This window comes from Pundamilia nyererei, unplaced genomic scaffold, assembly GCF_000239375.1.
Source record: "Pundamilia nyererei isolate P.nyererei 1_Seehausen unplaced genomic scaffold, PunNye1.0 scaffold00055, whole genome shotgun sequence".
NCBI classification, from domain to species: Eukaryota; Metazoa; Chordata; class Actinopteri; order Cichliformes; family Cichlidae; genus Pundamilia; species Pundamilia nyererei.
This window is the reverse complement of record NW_005187456.1, coordinates 1,400,734-1,416,577: the sequence shown is the minus strand read 5'-3', so window position 1 is coordinate 1,416,577 and position 15,844 is coordinate 1,400,734. Positions and strand designations below refer to the sequence as shown.

At 42.5% G+C, this 15,844-nt stretch overlaps 1 protein-coding gene across 4 annotated transcripts in view; it reads left to right on the top strand.

The window, feature by feature from the left end:
- klf12b (Kruppel like factor 12b) overlaps window positions 1-14,243 on the top strand; it is a 34,791-nt gene extending 20,548 nt beyond the window's left edge. For all 4 annotated transcript variants that reach the window (XM_005733804.1, XM_005733806.1, XM_005733803.1 and 1 more), the window contains 4 exons: window positions 1,240-1,777; window positions 5,943-6,078; window positions 12,293-12,450; window positions 14,016-14,243. In XM_005733804.1, coding sequence (XP_005733861.1) covers window positions 1,240-1,777; window positions 5,943-6,078; window positions 12,293-12,450; window positions 14,016-14,197 — 1,014 coding nt within the window. In that variant the 3' untranslated portion in view covers window positions 14,198-14,243. The remainder of the gene's footprint in view (window positions 1-1,239; window positions 1,778-5,942; window positions 6,079-12,292; window positions 12,451-14,015) is intronic.
- The last annotated feature ends 1,601 nt before the right edge of the window (window positions 14,244-15,844 follow it).

Here is a 15,844-nt window from a genome sequence, read left to right as displayed (position 1 = left end):
CACTGAGGTTCAGAGTTCATCAGAAAGCATTTTTCATGGGGCATGGTTTGTTTTCCAACTGAAGAGGAGTTACGCTGCGTGAAGTTTTTTTTTTTTTTGTTTGATTCATGGGGTTGTAACACTTCCTGTAGGCTGAAAACAAGTATACAAGTCTGGAGTAAAAATAGTAAGCTACTACATAAAAGAACACCCATACACACCACTCAGAAAAATTCGTAATTCACCGCAGATCGACTCTCAGTCAGCATTACATAAGGAAAAAGAAATGCGAGTCTCTGAAAACAAAAGTGAGCATGAAAACCCACATTAGAGAACATTTTTTCATTTCTCCTGCAGCTGCTATTGGAGTGATTTTTTTTTCCATTTAATTTTAATGAGCTTTTCCTGTTTGATTATTTTTAAAAAAAATCCTGGACGTGCTCGCTCCCTGATGGCACTAACTGTGACTCAGCCTCTGAAAGGCTCCACTGTGAGGATCAACACTGCTTACCACACTTTGCAGCACCCACGTTGAGCAGAGTGAGCCGAGATCAGCCGCATCACATGCAACTCGGCTAATCTGACATTAGAACAAAGACCGCGATATCAAGTAAAGGGGCCAAAGTATGGGAGCCCTAAGAAGCAAATAGTAGCAGGGTGAGCGTCACTTTTTCTACCGTGTGTGTTCTCTATTATCTTTTCCAAGTAAACAGGTTCCTGAAACGTGTGCAGACAGATGGAGAGGTTGTGTTACAGTCTGCTTGGTGTTAAGTGAAAGATGTGTTGAGGGATACGCTAAGCCACCAGCATTGGCCTTAGGAGGCCCATTTCTGAGAGACGGAGAGAGACGGTCAGGAAATTGAGCCCATATGATGTTTTTTCACCGTCACAAAGGAGATTTAAGAGAGAGACAAGGGGAGCCAAGAGAGCTGCGTTTGTGTGGGAGTCATGGAAAACAGGAGAAAAAGAGAGAGTGCAACCCAGGGCAGGAGAAGAGAACGAGGGAGCGAAAGGAGGCGAGTTTTAGAGACGTTATCTTTACTCGTGCATTTCTGTGCGTGACATCATGCCAGTTGAAGAGCTTCACGGGAGAAGTTGAACTCTTAAATGAATATTTTGCTCTGTATTTGTGTTTCATAACAAATATTTCCACAAAAACTATTAGACCTTGGATTTCAGCCATAGAAACACTCTGTCTTTTGAGGTTAATGTATTTTGTGGCATTAAACTGAAACATCACTGTCTCTCTTACGCCCACAGTCACCCAAAGTGCGCCCTTACACTGCGATGGACGGCGTCCCCTTTTTCCTCAGCAGAGTTAAACCGGAACCTCCCGAAGACCTGCTCGCCCACGACCTGCACTTCCACACGCAGACCGAGCCCGTCGACCTGTCCATCAACAAACCCCGCCCCTCCTCTTCATCCGCCACCACGATTTCATCGTCATCCCCCCTCAGATCCGCCTTCTCCCCGTCTTCGTTATCGTCGTCATCCTCCTCCTCCTCCTCTCCATCTGTTATCACCTCAGCTTCGTCGGTGCTCACATCGGGCCCTCTGGTTGCCCCGGGAACTGGGGTGAGAGGTCAGCCATATTTGCACATCCTGCACTCTGTGCCTCCGCCTCCATCCAGCCCTCTGAGCCTGCAGGGAGCCGGGAAGCTCGCCAGCCATGTTCACCGCATCCCAGTTGTGGTACAGTCACTGCCCCTCATGTACACCACTGCCGTTCGATCACCCTCCAGCCTCAACAATGCCATCATGCTACCTCTGCTGGATGAGGCCAAAAGCCAGGGCAAAGGTGAGACCCTGCTCGCTGAATTTGCTCTATATTTATACAGCTAACTTTGTTCTGTTGGGATTTCTATTAAAGCTCTGTCATTATTTTAATAAGATACACTGCAAAAAGTTCAACTATGATTCAGGTTTTGAACTGCTGCCTTTTTTATTACATTTATATTTACTGAGCAGCCTGGGCGCGTGTGAAACTCTAGCCCCACATCTTGTTTTGGTGTATTTTGCATGTTCTAAGACGTACTTATAAGGAAATGTTGCCCTATGGTGTAACAAAGTCAAAATGATAAACAATTTAATGTTAGATTCAATAAAGAGAAGTTACATATTCTAGCTTCTCCTGGCCATTACATTACAAATACTGTGTAGGCTTACCACAACCTAAATCCACTGAGGGTTTTTGGACTTCTATCCTCTACCTCTGCAGTAGAGCTATATCTTGAGGGGGGGGGGGACTTTGAGCTGCTCCCTTATTTCCCAAGGGGTCACGACAGCGAATGGATTCACTTGTTTGAATTGGCACCGATTTTACACCAGACGCCTTTCCTGACGCAACCCTCTCGATTATCTGTGATTGGAACCGGCCCTAGGAGTACGCCAGCCTGTGACTCCTCCCGATCTCAAACTGGGGGTCTTTTCACATCTATGGCAAATGTGTAAACCACTGCAACTATCTCTCAACGCCTTTATCACTGAGCTCAAAGTCTGAAAGGCTTGCGTGGATCAATCTAATCACTTTCTTTCTTTCCTACAAAATGAGCTACCTGCGATGCCCTGCAGGAAAAGATAAAGCAATACTTTCATAATGCAATTTCTGTGTTTGGAGCTAGTATTACCACGTTTTTCAGATTAAAATGTATCTCAGGGATACATATATTTCAAAAGTTTCTGAATTGAATTGCGTACTTTTTAAGGTCAATTTTTCTTCTACACCAGTGAGTTTTAATTAGGAAATCACGTTTTTGTTTTATTGAAAATTACAATTGTATTTAAAAATGTAATGGCTTACCACCTTGTTGGCGTGTTTCACCACTTGTGGCCATCATGATTCCTGATCAGCCTGACTGAAGGATGACCACTCACCTCAACCATGTGACCTAGATACTAATCCAGATTGGGTGAAACCTCTAATAGGACATTTAAGAGTTTGAAAGTGCTGGTACCTGTTCTTAGGCGCTACCTTTTGAGAAATATTACTTTTAAATCCGTTAACTCACTTAAAATAGGTTATAATCATAATAAGCTTCAATGTATTCTTACTAAGAGGTGTATGAATAGAGAAACCGCTCGCAGCTTTCTCTGGGAACAATTACAGAAGTTTTTTTGGCTGCACCTGGGTTAGATATAAGGGATGGCACAAACTGACATTTAGCACTGAGGATTTTGAAATGTTAGAGGGGGAAAGCTCAGTGATAAGCTGTGTGGTTTGTTATCTGGCAGGTGTTCTGCTCTGTCTTTAGTCAACACATTGCTGAGAAGGCAGACTGTCATGTCCATGCTTTCAGAATGGCCTCTCGGGCAAAAATGTTGCCCCTTCAGAGGGAAGATAAGGCTTAGAGCTTGAACGCCTTGTTTGTGTTTAATAGCCTCCAGTGCAGGTAGCTTTCCCTCTGTCAAGAAGCAGAAGTCTGGGGTAGTCTGAGAGTTAGACCTCTCCGGCCTTGCATTGGATGTGTTGTTGGTTTTCTCTCTGGGTGTGGTTTTACTGCCAACCACTGGATGAGAGCCTACAGTAGGTGTTTCTGTCCAAGTCTGAGCTGTACACAGGGCAACTGTTGGTTGTAAAAAAAGGTTGCTTCTTTTCACTCCCTGCAGAAGGAATAGACACATTAAGGCTCACACCCGTGCATGTACAGTACGTACAAGCAAACAAGCAATGATATGTAATTAGAGCATGTGCTCAAACAGACACTCGGCCGGCTGGTTGGGGTGGTCCTCAGAGATGGGCGTTTTTTTGTTTTTTTTGGTTGTTGTTTTTTTTTGCTTTTTAAAATGCTAGATGTCAGCTCCCAGGGAGAGGAGAGAGGAAAAGAAGGAAGGATAGGGAAAAACAAGACTTGCATAATAGGGTGTGGATGGATATTGAAGATGGGTGGCACTCAAGCAGACGCATCCACACACACATACACAGAGCAACATCAGCAGTGCCCGGCTCTGAACGCACCCAGCACAAAGGAAACGGGGTGAATGAGTGCTGGGTGTGGTGGACGCAGTTACTTTTAATGAGAGTGCAAACGGTTGAGAACCAGAACATTTGGCTATTTATTGCATTTAATATGATGTCTACAAAATCCAACATTCCACCATCAAAGCCAAATCAACAATGAATTAAAGCCATAGGAAAAATATCTATATCTGTCTATCCATCTATATATAGAGAGAGTTTTTTTGTCCCTGCCTTATCTGGAATTTCAAGTGTCACTACTGGCCGGTGGTTAAACAAATAAGTTGTTGACATTAGGCAAATCCCGAACTAAATCCAGCCCCCCTCCCACCCCCCACCAAGAAAACTTTAATGCGATTATTAAAGTTCTCAGCGTAGATATGAGGTGCACACTCACTCGCTTTTCACATACATACACAGGTTGGCCATCCTCTTTCAGAGAAGGCGGGTACCCTTTCTTTCACTGCTGTCTCCCTGTCTCCGGTAGGAGGTTGCCATGGAAACAGGGCTTGACTGGAAACAACAGGAGAGAAAGGAAGAAATCCGCTGCTCTGCCCACCTCTCCACCACTCCTCCTTTGTGTCCCTAGTTCAAAATACCCCCACCCTCCAATCCCCATTTCCAAAACGCGATGTATTTCTAGTTAATTACAGGTTTTCCATAGGGTTCGGCGAGCTGGTGACCACTCTGCATGTCTTAGTCTACAACAACAGCAGAAACCTTTAAAAGCAAAAGCTCCAACTGAGTTACAGCATTATTTCTGTGTCCAACCCACCCCTCCAGTAATAACACCATGTCTGCTCCTAACTCTAGACCATTATTATGGGCCATTATGGCCACAGTCTCAGCTGAGAGGGCAGAGAAGGTGAAGTCCTGATAGCTTATAAAAGCACCCTGGCTTACAGTAGATGGGGATGTTGTAGACCTCAGTGGAAAATACTGTATGTCTCCGTATATTCAGTGTTTCCGGTGATTTTAAGCAAGAATAGCCTTTACAGAACCGTTAACAGTGTACATTTTTTAAGTGCTGTATTAGAATGCCCTGCTGCTAATTCTCCATCTACAGCATGTCTTTGTTTTTTTTCTTCTGATATTAATTTATTGTGTTATCCGGGATTTTCGCCGCATCTGTCGGCTGAAAGAGAAAGAATGGACAGAATGGCTCCAGGCTCTGGCAGCATATCTGATGAGCTGTCCAAGGGACAAGTTTTCACAGCTTGTGGAATAGATGTAACCTTACTGCGTAGCTCAAGAGACAGAAACCACTGAGCTCACTGGCTCAGAGGGTCATGGTTCAACAGCATTGTGGTCTTTTTTTCCTTGTTTTTCATGGTTTTGGTCCATGTTGTCCAAAAGGAAACAAGCACCCACATATACAGTTTGCTTGTTAATTTTCGAGGTTGAAGAAATTAGCAGCTGATCTCTTCAGGTGTTGTGTATAGGTTCGTCGCTATGATGAATATGATTCTATTTCAGGTGTGCATACTGTATAGAGGACCAGATGCTCACAGTTGCTCTCATGCGTGCACATGTTCTTTTAAGTTGGAAACAGTAACAAATGCGCGAATGTTTTCACACGCTGCTCACAGGCAACAACAGCTAAACAGTGCTCCACCCTGTAGTCTTATCTTTGTGGTTGGAGGCAGATAGAGATTATGTGCACACGTGTGTCCTTTTCGCATGCTACTCTGTAAGTACGCAACCTCTGGGTACAGAGTCACGGTCGACTGTTCTGTCCTCCAGTTAAATGTTTCGTTTGATTGACAGCTCCTGAGAGAAAATACTGGCAAGTACTGAGGCCATCTCAACTCACGCTCAGCTACTGCATACAGTATGCTAAATAATGGCACACAAAAGAATACTTTTGGGGTTATTCGGATGAAATTGTATATAAAGGAGTTACTTCATTACAATTAGAAAGACGCACAATGTGATATGCCTTATAAGTTTACAGCGCCAGCTCCAGTTTCATGTGTCTGTCTCCCATGTCTGTTTCCCATCCTCACAGCACACATAGACCCCAACGGCCTGTCGCCAAGGCAGATCAAAAGTGACAGCGATGACGATGACCTGCCAAACGTGACCTTGGACAGTGTTAATGAGACCGGCTCTACCGCGCTGTCTATAGCCCGTGCTGTACAAGAGTGAGTATATTCATTTTTTTTCTTGAACACACGCCGGAAATCCTGGCGCTGACTTTTTTTTCTTCGCTAACTTTAAAGCCATAAATCAAATGTGGATCTCTGTCATGAGTTGGGTCGGAGTTATGACAACAAGATGCTCAGAAGTATGTGGCTTTGGTTTTTGCGTTCTTTACCAGTGACCGGTGTTAAATTTGGTTATATGAAAGTTTCAGTTTGTTCTGGTGCACTGGTGCATTATTGTTAGTGCTGGGGAAAGCAAATTTATGCGAACTACTGTTACTTTGCTTTATTACTGAGCCAAATAGTTAATAATGACAGCACAGCAGAGCTCTTTATTAAAATAAGTAGCACTCTGCATTGCATAAAGGGAAAAAAAACAGCTCACAGAAATAATGCATGAAACTTAATACACGTAAATATGTTTTATAATATAACATCTTATCATGTGTGCACACATTTATTAGAGGCTTTTATTTTGAAAATTAAATCATCTTCAATGGATTTAATATGGTAAAATTGAAAAAAAAAAAATCCCTTTAGTCATCCAAGCCAGTGATGTTGCAGTCTTGAATTTCTGAATAGACAGAGCACAGAGTACTAATATGTTTTTGTGACTCCCTGGAGGAGGGCGTCATTATCAGATCCATTGTAATCCTTAGCATTGTGCATTTCCGTGTGGTTTTGTAACCGCTCTTCCACTCTTTGGATGTGTCTGCGTGGGCGTGCATCTATATGCCTGTATGCATATGGCTCAGACATACTTTATGCCCTGTTCGGCCTACAGACATCAACTCCTGCCGTGCCAGTCCATCTGTGTTGAAATGAAAAGTTGACGACAGCGTATAGAATTCTTATCAGAGGGAGGAAATCAGATGCAGAGAAGCATTTGGCTCGGCCCTGTCCTTGTTGCGCTGCTGCTCATAAACCCAGAACAGTCATAATTGCCAGCCTGGGTAGACTCAAGTTAATACCCATCAGACTTTTATTTAGACTAACTGTAAGGAAAGTATTCCAGGACTCCTTGAGAATCCTGCTAATGCCGTAGCGACATTAACAAGGCTGCCGGCACTCACTGTGTTTTGTAATGTTCTAGCTGGCAGGTTTGACATTTTGTACTAGATGTTGTATTGTTTGTTTGTCATCCATTGGCTGTGTGACCATCTACTGTAATTAACCTAAATGTTTTATTGTAGTTCCAAAGTACAGCACATAATAGTAAAGCTGTGGTTCAGGGGTACAAGTATAGGTTGCTGTGCTTCAGACACACACAAGCACACACGCACCGGAGGACTCAGGTTTCGATGCAGGTTATTGAAAGGGACAGGCGTGCCCCTGAGTGCCACACGTGGGCACCGGGTGGTCAGAGGAGAACAGAGGTTGGCAGGACACAACCTTTCACAGCCCAAGCTTTCACTATGGCGATAAATCACCAGCCAGGGTTAGCATTGCCCTGCCAGGGCCTGCCCACACACTCACTTCTCTGTGTGCAAAGTGCAGACTGTGCTGTGTGGAAACTCCTGTGTGCACGCTGTGTATGTGACTGTGACTGTGCATGCATGTGTGTTAGTGTGAAAAAAAAGTATGTGTGCACTTCTGTAAGTATTAATCCTCCGGTGTGTGTGTGCGTGTTTTGTACTGTATGCATGCACGTGTTTTCTGCACAGTGGACAGAACAGCTGGTTCCAGAAGGAGGTCAGCCATTGTCAACAGGAACACAGACTTGCATGTTTGTCTGTGAAAAACAAAGCAGTCTGTAGTCTTCTTGAGTTACACGCCGGTTTGGCCGCAGAGAGGAAGAATGTGCGTTGTGTGTTGACATAGCACATGCACTCGATGGACATCTGCACCGCAACAGAAGCCGACTTATAAACATATCAGTCCACTGCGTCTCTATATTGCCTTTCTTTTCATTTAAATGTGTATGCCGCGCTTGTGGAAAGAGCAGCTTTACATAATTTGGCAGCCACATTTACACAAGCAGTCACCCAGAGTGCTTCAGAGAGGTGAGGTGTAAGGGCGGAGGACGGGAGTGCCTGCAGCCTCCAATCCAGGTATCCATACATAAATAAATGAGTGAAAGGAGAGTTGGGTAGAGAGCGAGTTTGTGTGTATCATGTGCTACTTGGTCAGCCTCCTCCATATTCATGCGTTTCCCTGGGGATCAGAGGATAGGCTATTGTGGGAGAGCGCGAGTGAAAGAGAGGAAGACAGAGAGGAGAGGTGTGTGAGGCTGGGGGCAGGGGCTTGTGTTGGGAGGGTTGTCTCTGTTGAAGTCTGGCGGGTCCCCAAGGACCTGGGGGGCCAGAGAGCAGGTGGAGGGAGGAGATGTGGGCGAGGTGAGGGGTAGTATCCTCGGACAGGTACAGGAATGCCCGGTGGGCAGTGTTCCAGCGCACACATACACAAACTTGAGCACTCCCTTTCCTGTTTTCTTGATAATTCCACCAGTGCCTTGAAGCAGGTCGTGCTGTTGCTGTGCTCAAGCCGGTGTTGTGACCCCGTTGCGGGTGAGGAGTTAGAAACATGTATTGTGCTTGTATTGTGGGAAATCCCTAATGCAGGTGACACACACTCATTCCCCATGCTCCCCGTCTTTCTGTCGTATGTGTAGAGCCCAGCGGATGATGAGGGGAGGGGAAACAAAGGAACAAAAACAGAGGTTAGCTCTGTTTGAAATTATTCTCAGCTGTACTTCCCATTTCTTTCTGCTACTTCGGGAGACACAAACAGACACATTCATACAAGCATTATGCTGCGGTGACTCAGGGTTCAAGGCAGAGTGAGTTTTCCTCTGGGCTCTAATGAGAAAATATAACCAATTCGCAGTCACACAAGAACTACATTATAAGCATGAAAGATCCAAAGAGATACATTTTGTGTGCTTTCTTGCATTTGGGATTATTATTAGATTTTTAAAAATGACAAAATTTATTTGTGCATCTATAATGAGGTAGTAAAAGTGAAGACTTCTTGTGCGTTTACAACGCTATTGTTGAAAAGCACCGAATTCCTGCCACTTTTTTTTCTTGTTAAATGCTCTTAATTGACATCTATCAGGTTATCAAAATCGTCATATATTATATAATAGTAATAATCAGGCAAATCGCATGACTGTACGTGTATTCATTGTGAGTGTGTAGCAGGAGCGTAAATCAGTAGGTCTAGTAATAACTCTGTCACAGTATTTCATATTCAGTTCTCTTTAAGCCTTGAACTTTTATGGCTATTTTTCAATTATGCACTGAATTCTGCTCACTGGCTTTTTTGTTGTGACCCAATTTCCTCACTTGAATCATTAAAATGTCATTTAAGTGGGATTAGAAGTTTTCCACTGTTTACCTTTATGTCACTGGTGAGCGGTGGTGAGCAATGGGCGTTCTTCTTTGAGAACTGGAACATTTCTCACTTAATTTTTTTTTTTTTTTTTTGCAGATGCACAAAACGTCTATAAATACTCCCACTACTGATTACACCAATCTGTCACTGAGCTCTTGAAACGCAGCAGCGTTGTATTCGGTGAAATAATTTATGATGGTTGCTTGTTCTTTGTTTTAGAAGCTGTTGTACTCAGACCTTCCTAAATTATATCATAATCATGAAGTCACTTCATGGATGAAGTCAGAATGTAAACATCCGCCTCATCTGCTCGATGGTCTGAGCTCAGAGTGTTTCCACTGGCTCTTCTCTTTACTTTCCCGGGCAGACACACACGCAGAGTTCTGCAGCACCTCTGACTCTAAACGGCCCTCTAAATTTTCATCTAGATTATATGTGATGCGGGAAACTCATCAATCATTTTGAGAAAAGGAGTTTAACTCTTCGTCTTAAATTCTTCGTTTGTTTTGTCATCACGTTACAGTGCGATATTCCCTGAGCTTAGAGAGAGAGAGAGAGAAATGAGAGGGGAAATGGAGTTCACTTCATATCTGACCCGTGTGCTCATTTCCTGTACAGCTTCAGTTTGGCAGTAAGCCAAGAGTAACAGGTGATCTGTATGCATTCGTGCGCTTCTGTTTCAGTGTATTTATATAGCCTGCGTATAGCTATGTGTGTATCTTTGTTGTGCGTGTATACTGTATCTGCATTTGACTGTGCTTTGGTGTAAAACAGAGAGACAGGAAGTGGGTTGTGTGCGGTGGAGACAGTTCACTGGAGGGCCTGTCTGGCAGCCCCTGTTCCTCTGACATGATTTTAGCAGTTCCTCCTCCCGCTACTCTGCTTTAATTTTACCCACTTCACCCTTTTACCTGTTTCCGAGCCTCACAGCATAAGCAGAGAACCCTGTTAAATATATCCCAAATATATCACTCCTCCCCCCTTTACAAAACAGAGATGTTCTTGTTTTCGCTCAATATCGTATCTCGGTTTTTCTCGCCAGTTTGCCGGCTGTGTGCACGAGTCATGTGTTGTGTAAAAAGGTGCTCACTGTTGCACAGTCAACAATCATGGGCGAGGCATGAACTTCTGACCGCCTCTTGCTGCCTTCTGGATTTCTCTCTGGGTTGTGTGCTTGTGTGCAGCGCTGCCTTCAGAACACAAAGATGACAGTACATTCAGATTAACTACAGATATGATGACTGTACTCTGCAACTGCGCTCACAAACACTGGCAAGTCAGACATGCATGTGAAACCGCACACACATGCTCACTGACACAGGCACACACTTTGCAGCTTTGCTTCACAATGACAAATACAGTAGACGGTGATACTGACTGCTTGTTGGAGAGGAAATGCCAAAATGCAATGAGTACATAAATCACTCAGAAGCTGTTAAACTGACTCAACAACACAGAGATTTTAAAAAAGACAAAAACTTCTTCATCTCACCACTTTTGCTTTAACAATAGTATTGGAACCATACGAATATCAGCCCTCTTACCTTACATACTTTTTCAGAGGTACTTAAGTAGAGTTGCACTGCCACCTGCTGGCAAAGCTGCTGCTCTGCCACCTTCAACGTGTCTATCTTTCAATATTCACTGTATACTGTCTTTTTTTTTGCATTTCAAAAATACATATATGTTGATTCCGTTTAGAAACGCACTACTTTTTACAAGAAAGAGATAAAATGGTTGTACTTATTGAGGGCATCAAAATCATCCACAAATCAGAAGACTGGTGGTTTGACTCCTAGAGTCTGACATGTTGAAATGTCTTTGGGTAAGATGAACCTCAAATTGTGTGACTGTGAGCTCTAGATCAAGCGCATAAAGCAAAGTGCTGTATGAACGTCTTTGTGCTTCCAGTGTAAATGCGTAGTGAGCTCTCACTAAGCACACAAAAGCACTTTGTAAATACCAGTCTGTCTTTTATCTACACACCTTTTCCTCTCTTAACACAATAACTAGTGACGTTACAGCCGGTATGACGGTTATGTTTTATGTTCTTTTGGTTGCATAAAACAAAAACTTAAACCTTTTATTGCAACTCATCATCAGCTGTTCTCCTTGTTACCATCTGGCAGACGTTACAGGAGTCTGTCTGCTCGGATTACAAGACTTAAAAACTGTTTTTACCACCAAGCCATACGACACCTCAACCACAACACTTAAACACACACACTCCACAGGACGCACTCAGAAGCTACCTTGCAGCTTCACAAGTACTCTGTTTAATCTGCACTGGTCACGCCACTTTATTGTTATTAATATTTATATTTAAAAAGTGCAATACTGTAATTTTCTGCTGCTCATTCCTGTGCAATATCCCATCTGCCCTCCCGTCATATTTCTTTTCAAGATTTTCTTATTTAATCACTAGTGTACATATATTTATATTTATAGATACATATATATTTAGTCATCTTTTCTCTTTTACCACGTCTCTCTAATATTTTGCTCTTTACTATTTTTCTATTTTTTTTATTATTTTATTTTATTATATTTTATTATATTTTCTTCTACTGTACCATGCTGCTGAGTGACTGCTCCTCGTCAAACACATTTCATTGCAATGTTGACCCTGTGCTAACTTGCATATGACAAATAAAACTGAAAACTGAAACTGAAATGGTAAATGGTGCAATAATGCAAGTTAAATAAACACTGGAATATTCTTCAGCAGGTTTTGAATTGAAATGCACTGCAAACTTTAATTAAAATGACTGACTTATTCTTCAAAACTTTCAACAACTGCTCTTTATCACGGAAGAAGACAAAGACATCATCAGACTCTAATAATGTTATCTGTTGCTACTTTTTGTCCTCCTTGCAGTTCCATGTCCCCGTTCAGTATCGACAGCATACGGCGTCCTCGGAGGTCGGAGTCACCGGATTCCAAAAAGAGAAGAATCCACAGATGTGACTTTGAGGGGTGCAATAAGGTGTACACCAAAAGCTCGCATTTAAAAGCACACCGGAGGACGCATACAGGTCAGTAAATCTACGTGTGAGAACAGTTGTTGTGAAATGCTGTTATTTTATTTTGATGCTGTTAAATGCTATTTGTTTAAGTCTAAGTGAGGTGGCATTTCACATTTTGAGAAAGTTACTGCTGAAAACCACTTTAGAGTCTTGACTCACTGAAGAAGAGCGTTGAGCAGCTAAACTTATTCTTATCTGTCTCATGAACGCAGTAAGACAAGACAGCATACGGCATCTTGGAACATTTTAATTACTTTTTGAGAAGGCTGAATTGTCCTTAACATGATTTATTTCATGAAAAGTGCTAAAACAATTACAGCCGTTCCTACTGAAACGATCTCCCGTTGTTGTGGACGGACACTGAAGTTATAGCTTCCTTAAATCATTTCAAGCCTCAGAGTCTGCTTTAAGCAAAAGGTGTATACTGATTGTAAATTGTATGGCTCCCTGGCACAACGTTATAGCACCACACAAGAAATTATACATTATTCTGTTCACACATTGAGAAGAACGTTACTACTCTGCACACTTTTTTTAATGGTCAAGCATTATTTAAAGAATTGGTCTCGCAGTAGAGTCGTAAAAGAAAAGAACTGTGGCATATCACGATTAAGTGCATATACACATATGGAGACCATTTATGCAAATGAAATAAGCATGTTGCGTTCATTACCCCAACCGTGTAGATCTTTGATGATTGTGACACCTCACGTTATAAAATCAGTCATTTCTCTCAGGCTGCTGCAAAGCCTGACTTTTCAGCCAGCGCACTAGCTGACAAGCAGTGAACATTAAGCTGTTAGGATAATGGAAAATGCCTTTCCCTGTAAAAGGTCTCTGACCTCAGTCCACAATTAGACTTTTTTTTATTTGACAAGGTTTCTATGGAAAAAAAAAAGACACATTTTGCCATCTAAAGTCAAAATTTGAGGTTATTCTCTCCAAATTTCAATTTAATTACTTGGAAATTTCAAGTTATTTTCTAAATTTTGAGTGATTTTTCTCAGAGGTTTGAGTTAGAAAGGCAACTTTTTGAAATTTTTGAGATAATAACCCTAAATTTTGACTTATGGGTAGCAAAGGTGTCGGCTCCTGGCCTGTTATAGAATATAGCATATCAGTTGTTTAGCCAATATACAGCAATTTGCTGTTTATTCACTGGAAATCATATAGACTTTAAAGCCAGTTTGAGGTCCAACAGTATAGACTGCTCAGAATATTCATGTTTCTTTTTTGCCGTGACTTTGAATCCAGGCTTTTGCATCATTTTGTGCTTCCACAGTCTTTCAGTGAAGACTTTCAAATTGAATATTTCCCTGTCGAAATCTGATGCGTGACTTATATGTTCCTGTAATTTTTTTGTGTTTAAATATTTTCTGTAATATCTCATCAGACATCCATACCATTTTAGTGAGTTATATAGATTCTTGAAACTTGTGCGACTTGTGCACTACCAAAGTGGACATTAGGTTAGCGGTAATTCATGGATTATCACTCATCAAGTGCAGATTTTCCAAATTAATTTGCCGGAAATGCGACTGAACATGGACTGTGTTTTCTGACTTCCTTTCCAGGTGAAAAGCCATACAAGTGTACCTGGGACGGTTGCACCTGGAAGTTCGCCCGCTCTGATGAGCTGACGAGGCATTACAGGAAACACACAGGGGTGAAGCCCTTCAAGTGTGCAGACTGTGACCGCAGCTTCTCCAGATCTGACCACTTGGCCCTGCACCGACGGAGACACATGCTGGTGTGAATCAGACGGAGCGCGATAAAGAGAGAGATGGAGAGGTCAACGAAAAGACACACACTCACATGCATACACAGGCAGCCGGGGGAGCGGGATCTCCCTGTGAATGTTTTCAGCCGGCCTGGACGCGCACACACACACACACACACACTATCACACTCACACCCACGCACAGACACAGACGCACACATGCCCTCATCCTTCATAAGGAGAGAAGACGGAGACAGAGAAGACTGATGGATGAAGGTGCACAGAGCTTGAGGAGCACAAAACAGGGTCACTTCTGGATCCTCTTTGGTTTGGAACGAAGAGACGGCAGGATCTTTTTTGTCTTTGCTTGGAGTATAATAGGGAACTGTCTTTTACAGCACTGTTCGTAAATGTTTCACTTTGATTTTTAAGATTAACTCTTTATTTGGACAAAAAAAAGTATAATGCAATTGCAACTGTGTCTTTTTTTGTTTTGGTGTCTTTCTTTTCATTATTGTTCCAAACGGCTGCTTTTCCAGCATTCATAATGTGAAAGACCCCGTTGTAAGGAATGGATTTCCTGTGTGAGCAGGAAGAAGTTTGGCCTCGACTGGATCACGGGAACGGACTTGGATGTACCAGTAGTTGAAGTTACAGGTAGTGTTTTTTCACCACGCCCCCCTGTGTGAGTCTGATTTGTGACCAGCAGGGGGCACCATTTAATCATAAGTGGTTTCATTTTCCTGCTGGCTTCTGCTCTTAGATCTGAGGCATCCCTTGTAGAAGCTAAAAGAAGGTTGGACTTTCACCTCTCTCATCGCCTGCAAACTGTAATCAAGATAGACTCAAATGCCCACAACCCGAAAAGATCAACCTCATCAGCACCTCCACTTTTTCAGTCATTCAATGCCTGTTTTCATAAATGGAAATAGGACTTGCATATCATCGCACCAGCACGCACCATTGATGATCCACTCACATGGCCGGACAACTCCAAATCTCATCAGTGCTGTTCTTTATGTTTATGTTGAGCCTCTTCAAAGCATTTATTAGAAAAAGGAAAAAAAAAAATCTGGTGGATTTTGAGCTGTGATTAGCAATCAGTAAAGTGCAATCTTAAAGGATAAATATACTTCAGTATAAAAATGTTTTGTTTATTGGGTTTTGCTTCTTTTTTAATGCCTGCTTATTGCTTATGTTTGACTCAGAAAATACAACCCCTCATGTACAGTGAACTGAACAATCAGAGGAGATTTCCAGTATGTGAAAAAATAGAGGCACCTTACAGACTTTTATTGTGTCCTGACATTTCTCATTTTTTAAAAAGAAAAAGTCATTTCAGCTGGGTTTAACAGAAAAAAAAAAGGAATTTGTGTTGTGGTTTTGCACAGCACCGCAGCACTTGTCCAAAAAATGACACTGACACCAGCTGAAGTGTTACAGGGATAGTGTGGCACCTGGTGTACAATACAGAAGAGCAATACATTCTGAACAAAGTGATGGGAAGGAACATTAAACCTCCTCTTTGTTCTGTTTGCTGATGTCAATATCCGAGGAGAAGTTCCCAGCTTGGCCACCTCCTCACGCTCTGTACCGCAACTCCCTCCGTTACTGACTGGTTTCTAATCTGATGTCTCCCAGCTGGTGATTGTCTCCACATGTATCATTTCTATTCCTGTCGTT